This window comes from Microtus ochrogaster, linkage group LG4 (assembly GCF_000317375.1).
Source record: "Microtus ochrogaster isolate Prairie Vole_2 linkage group LG4, MicOch1.0, whole genome shotgun sequence".
Taxonomy (NCBI): domain Eukaryota; kingdom Metazoa; phylum Chordata; class Mammalia; order Rodentia; family Cricetidae; genus Microtus; species Microtus ochrogaster.
The window spans coordinates 42,721,594-42,728,295 of NC_022030.1; the positions used below are offsets into that span (position 1 = coordinate 42,721,594).

The 6,702-nt window shown below is 41.0% G+C and overlaps 1 protein-coding gene across 1 annotated transcript in view; it reads left to right on the plus strand.

The window, feature by feature from the left end:
* The window catches only part of LOC101995388 (nuclear body protein SP140-like protein), a 40,193-nt gene extending 38,928 nt beyond the window's left edge, over positions 1–1,265 (plus strand). The window contains exon 15 of the mRNA XM_026786375.1: positions 992–1,265. Within this exon, the coding sequence (XP_026642176.1) occupies positions 992–1,021 (30 nt within the window). The 3' untranslated portion in view covers positions 1,022–1,265. The remainder of the gene's footprint in view (positions 1–991) is intronic.
* Positions 1,266–6,702: the final 5,437 nt, after the last annotated feature.

Genomic DNA, 6,702 nt, shown 5'->3' on the forward strand with positions numbered 1-6,702 from the left:
CATGTGTTCTCATGTTATCATCCTACCATGTGATTCACCATGTGTTCTCATGTTCCCATCCTACCATGTGATTCACTACACGTTCTCATCCTACCATGTGATTCACTAACGTGTTCTCATGTTCCCATCCTACCATGTGATAGCACGTGTTCTCATGTTCCCATCCTACCATGTGATTCACTACGTGTTCTCATGTTCTCATTTACATGAGGGATGGAGACGGAGATCTAGATCTTTGGGGTCCCTGGGACAGAGCCTGGAGTGGCAGTGGGCATGGCTGGCTGTGGGTGAAGGGTGAGGAGCAACTATGAGAGGAAACAGCATCTGTAAAAGGCAGTGTGTGTAAAGAACACGTCCTAGCATGCATCCCAAGTGCAGGCAGAGTTCAGGAGAAACAGGCCAGGTTCATGCATGCTAGGTCTGGATCGTTCCACTACATACAGAAAGTTGCCTGCAGAGTAAGTTGGTACTCATGCCTCATGAATTCCCTGGGGTCACTCTGAAGGGAGCCATCAGGGACTCATCTGGCTAGGACCAAAACCATCACCACTGAGCAATTCACAGGGTATTTTCCCTCAGTCACCTTGGATGGTTTTCAAGCATAGGTAAACCATTTGTATTAATCATGGTTCTCTAGAGTCACAGAACTTATAGAAGGACTCCCTCTCTTCATATATATACATATATATATATAATTTCAAAAATATTTAATAAATTATATGAATAACTTTAATATATATAGAATTTATTGGAATGACTTAAAGCTTCAATCCAACTAACCCAACCAAGGCTTTCTGTGAATGGAAAGTCCAAGAATCTAGTAGTTGCTTAGTCCCATGAGGCTGGGTGTCTCAGCTGGTCCTCTGTACATGCTGGAATCTCAAAGAAGTAGGCTCCACTCCAGTGCCAAAGAAGGGATGGATGTACTGACAAGGCAACAGCAAGCAGGTAAAGAAGAACCAACCCTTCTTTCTTCCATATCCTTATATAGGCTTCCAGAAGAGGGTTTGGACCAGATTAAAGGTGTATCTTCCTGCCTCAAAGTCTGGATTAAAGGTGTGTGTCATTCCACCTCAAGATCTGGATTTAAGACATTCTGTCTTCCTGCCACAATATCTGGATCAATCAGAGATGTGCCTCCATTTCTGAATTGTTGTTCATTCCAGATACAGTCAACTTGACAACCAATAATAGCCACCATAATCCACCTCTTGTCAATCATATATCCTTGTGTCATGATTAATTTCAAAATAAAAACAAGAACCATGTCATAATAATGCCTAAACATAATATAACTATGCCATGTACACTCACACGCACATTATATATTAACCTGTGTTGTTAGCGTCTGCTTGTTTGTTCCCGGCTGCTCAGCCCCAAAATAAACACACAGAAACTATTAATTACAACACTGCTTGGCCTATTAGCTTATGCATATTTCTAGCTCACTTTTATTCTTAAATTAGCCCATTTCTATTATTTTATATTTTACCATGAGGCTTGTGGCCTACCAGCAAGGTTCCAGCGGGCAGCTCACGTCTTTCCCCTCTGGCAGCTCTATGATGCCTCTCTGACCCTGCCTTCTTTCTCACAGCACTGTTTAGTTTTCTCTGCCTACTTCTCTTCTGTCCTGCTATAAGCCCAAAGCAGTTAATGAATAAAATTAATTTTATTCATTAATGAATAAAAGCAAAACATAGACATAAGAACTTCCCACACCATTTCCCCTTTTCTGTTTAAATAAAAAAGAAGGTTTTAACTTTAACAGAGTAAAATTGCATATAGCAAAACAGTTATCAAGCAAGAATTGTAGTTACAATATTTATATCTACTTTATCTCTTATCATAACTAAGGAAAACTATAATCATAACTATTCTTCAACCCCGTCAAAGACTCCAGAAGGATAGAATATTGGCTAAATGCACTGTAAGCAATTTATAAAATTCTAAAATTGACAGAGATATCTTACTGCCTGGATAGTCACCCAAAGTTCTTCTGTATTGTTGGGGAATTCATCTTCAGCCTACATGACCATAGTATCCAGCAGACTTTTCCATGAAGCAGGAAATTTCTTTTTTTTAATTTTATTAAGAAAAAAAATTTTCCGCCTCCTCCCAGCCTCCCACTCCTCCCACTCTCCCCCCTCCCAACTCCCCCTCCCTCTCAAGTCTGAAGAGCAGTCAGGGTTCCCTGCCCTGTGGAAAGTCCAAAGTCCTCCCCCCTCCATCCTGGTCTAGGAAGGTGAACATCCAAACTGACTAGGCCCCCACAAAGCCAGAACAAGAAGTAGGATCAAAACCCAGTGCCATTGTCCTTGGCTTCTCAGCAGCCCTCATTGTCCACCATATTCAGAGAGTCTGGGTTTATCCTGAAGCAGAAAATTTCAAAGACAGTTCCACCTATATTGGCAGTTTGACAGTCACTTCCTTCTGTGTCTTGCAGAATATCTGGCAGACTCCTTCATGAAGCAAGAACCCTAGAAGACCATTTCACCATCTTTAGGCAACTTCAGCAGTCATTTCACTGTGGGTCCTGCATGCCCAGTTCACACAGCATAACATCAAGCAGTGCAGGCAAGAGCAGTTTCTTGCCCAAATGGCTAACAAACTCCATAAGGAGCCTCTTTGATGTCCATCATCCTCTTGAAGTAGATTGGTGCTGCCAGGAGCAGATGAGTCTCATTGTCATGAAAAGTCTTAAGTTAATAATTTAAACATTTTAAATGCCATATTCTGAAGGTCTCTGAAAGATTTGAAGAATACCTATCTAGCTGAAATATATCTCTATTTATCTAGAAAACCTAACATGACTATAAGCTTGTCTATTATAGATGATTATCTATTAACCTATATTTCTTAATTATGCATTAAATTTTCAAATGAGCTGCACAAACACAATACTTTAATCAAGAACACACACACATATATATGTGTGTGTGTATGTATATGTATATACACACACATATATATATATATGTATGTGTGTGTATATATATGTATATGTATAAAACAAAATTGATCTTAAATTTGTATCAATATACATCTCTATTGCAAACCAGGTCATACTTATACCTAACATGACATAACTATCCTTCATACAACCACAAACAAATTTTAAATTTAGAATAGGTGGCAATGTCCCTTAGGGGACATCCTACTAGCATTCTCTTAGTTGTTATAACATATGATAAGGATATTGAAAGAACAAATACCTACACAAACACATTCTTAGCAAAATACAACAGAAGCACTCATGTTGGTTATAATCCTCATTTCTTCAACTGATCATGTGGTCTTAGATGGTCTTTATTTTTATTTATTTTTTTAAAATATTTATTTATTATATATACAATATTCTGTCTGTGTGTATGCCTGCAGGCCAGATGAGGGCACCAGACCTCATTACAGATGGTTGTGAGCCACCATGTGGTTGCTGGGAATTGAACTCAGGACCTTTGGGAAGAGCAGGCAATGTTCTTATCCTCTGAGCCATCTCTCCAGCCCTTAGATGGTCTTTAGATTGGCTTTTCTCTACTACCTATTCTGTATTTCCTCTACCTGAGGAAAGCCTGTCAACAGATCATTGCACCTTTACCAGAAAAAATGACCCATACCTTCATTCCTGATGGGTCTGTGCCCTCTGTTATCCTGCCTGGATTAGGTTGCTGTAATTTTCTATTGACTTTAATCATGGGGCATGGTAGCACTAAAGGATCTCCTGCACTCCAGACATTTTCCTTCTTACTACCACTGTGGAGAAGCAATCCAATCTTCCCATGGTAATCTGGATCTATCACTTCTCCTAACAGTGTTCTTTCTTTCTTAGCCTGTTGGTTTAAGGGCAATAGAAGCCCAGAGTGGCCAGGGGGAAATCTGAGATCCAGTTCAATGGAATGTTTGCTGTGGCTTTTGGTAGGAGCACTCCCTTCTCTGGAACCAAAACTTCAAGGCCAGCAGAACTTAGGGATATGGGAAAAAGAAACAAAAGCTTTCCTAATGGGTCACCAAAGATGATAGTGAGCAAAATTATTTCCTTTTCCACCCCTTTGGATCCTGGCTATGGGAGAAACGGTACCATATATTGGACACTGATTCAAAACATATACTGCCTTCTGGAGACCCCTATGCCAACCCTCTATCCTGCTGCCACCTACTTTTCACTTAACTGTGACTTCAAAAGGCCAATCTGCCTTTCTTTCAGAACAGCTTCTTCAGGATGGTGAGGAAGATGGTAAGATCCGTGGATTCCATGGTTGCAGGCCCACTGTCATATTTCTCTGGCTGTGAAGTGACTTCCCTGGTCAGAAGCAATACTGTTAACCAAGTTAGTGGATTAGGCATTCTGTAAGCACAGATGGTGGTTTTGGCAGAAGTATTAACCAGAATAAGTATCAACTTCAGTAAGAAAAAAGTATTGTCACTTCCATGGAGAAAATTGTTTAGTGTAGTCAACCTGCCACTGTTTGCTCGCTGGTCACCCCAGAGAATTGTGCCATAGCTGGGACTCAACGTTGGTGTGCTGTTGGCAGACCTGACTCTCAGCAGCAGCTGTAGCAAAGTCAGCCTTGGTGAACAGAAGCCCATATTGTTGAGCCCAGCCGTAACTCCATCTCAGTTATAATGGCCTCTTTTTGTTCAAGGGCCCATTGGGCAATGACAGGAATATCTGGGGAAAGAGGCTGACCACTACCTGATAACTGAACTCCTCCTTAGCTAAAGTCACTTTTTGATGGACATTTACATGGGACACAAGTGTCTTTGCATCCTTTGCCCATTGGATAGCTCTATCCAAATACTTCTTCCCCAGATGTCTTTCGCACCAGTTTTCCAATCATGCGCTTTCCAAGTCCCTGACTATTCATTGGCTACAGCCCATGCATGAATCAGTGAACAATTGTACATCTGGCCATCTCTCCAAACAAATTGTAATACCACATTTACTGCCTGAAGTTCTGCCCACTGTGAAGATTTTCCTTCACCAATATCTTTCAGGGTTTGTTGCAAGGAGGGCCCACTTGTTTATTCCAGCTGCCCAGAACCGAAAAAAACCACACAGAAACTGTATTAATTAAATCACTGCTTGGCCCATTAACTCTAGCTTTTTATTGGCTAATTCTTACATCTTAATTTAACCCATTTCTAGTAATCTGTGTAACACCACAAGGTTGTGGCCTACCAGCAAAGTTTCAGCTTGTCTGTCTCCAACAGAGGCTCCATGACTTCTCTATTGACTCCTCCTTCTTTCTCCCAGCATTCAGTTCAGTTTTTTTCCTTGCCTACCTAACTTCTGCCCTGCTATAGGTCCGAAGAAGTTTCTTTATTCATTAATGATAATCACAGCATACAGAAAGAAATCTCACATCACTGGCCAGGATTGCCTTTTGCCATGACCCAATGTAGCCTTCCTTTTCTATGTTTGAGGATTTTTCAGCTTATACAGGTCAAACAGAACTGCAGTAGGTTTCTTATCTGTTTCATGCCTGGAAACCCCATGATTGTTTAGCCAGTACCAAAGGTCCATATGAGTATTGCCACTGTAAAGCTCACATTATCTGTGCTGACCATTACAGGATCAGACATTATGAACATTGTTTTGCCTACACTGCCCATTGTGGTAGCTGTAGTCACCTGACAATAGCCTCTGGGGAATCAGTGCTGTAAACTGTTTCAATTAAACTTATTGTATTTAATTTGTTCTGTTGAGCAGCAGCATCTCCAACCCAAAGGTCCAGCACAAGGAAAAGGTGACAACAAAACTCTTCAAATGTGCGGATGCCCCTCCCACATTTTGCGTCTTATAGAATTTTGTGAGGGGCGTGTCTTCTGGGCCTTCCCATTGTGGAGGATTAGGTTCCTCACAGTGGACCCACTTTGGCATTGTAGTTTCCCCGAGCCTTAAAATCCCTTCATCAACACTAAGCCAAGGGATATCAGTCATCTCCAACTCCTCTTCAGTAGGCCAGCTTTTGATAAATGCTGCAGTCAACTACTCAAACAAGCTTTTGACACCTATATTTTTTTAATTGTGTGATAGTCCATATTAAACCTAGAATCTCCACTCAGGGGGCCCCTACCAATAAACTCAGCTGAATCCAGTTTTATGCTCCTTCCACTATTATCCCACACCTTTAAGATCTATATCTATGTATATTCCCCAGATTTCTGCTTGAATTAATTAGCAAAATCCTTAAGCTCCTTAGTAGTGTAGCACATTTTTTCACAGACTACATTTTCTACATCTGCTCTAGGAGCCTGCTTTGCCTTGAGTCTGGTTATAGGTCTAGAGGCAATTACTGGTAGGCCTTGAGAGATATCAGTATTATCTTGCTTGGCATTTCTTTTAGAGAAAGTCACTGCTGGTTTATCAGACACTGAAGGATTGATTACCTCAGTAAAAGGTGAAAGGGTGGGGTTGAGAATACTACTCCTTCAGGTGAGATAAACCCTTTAGAATCTGAGGGTTCAAAGTTCTCAACTTCAGTAGATTCTTCCCACACATACCCACCCCAAGACATAGGATCCCATTATTTACCATTTGACATCCTTACTTCCTCTGGTGACCCCCTGAGACTGAAACTTGGATTCAGGCTCTAATTCAGGCAACCTTATAAGAGATTCAGTTTGCTCCCAACTTGAGCTCTGTGGCTACTGGCCGGAAGATTCTCTTCCAAGGCACACTTAGAAACTTTTAGAGTGTTTATT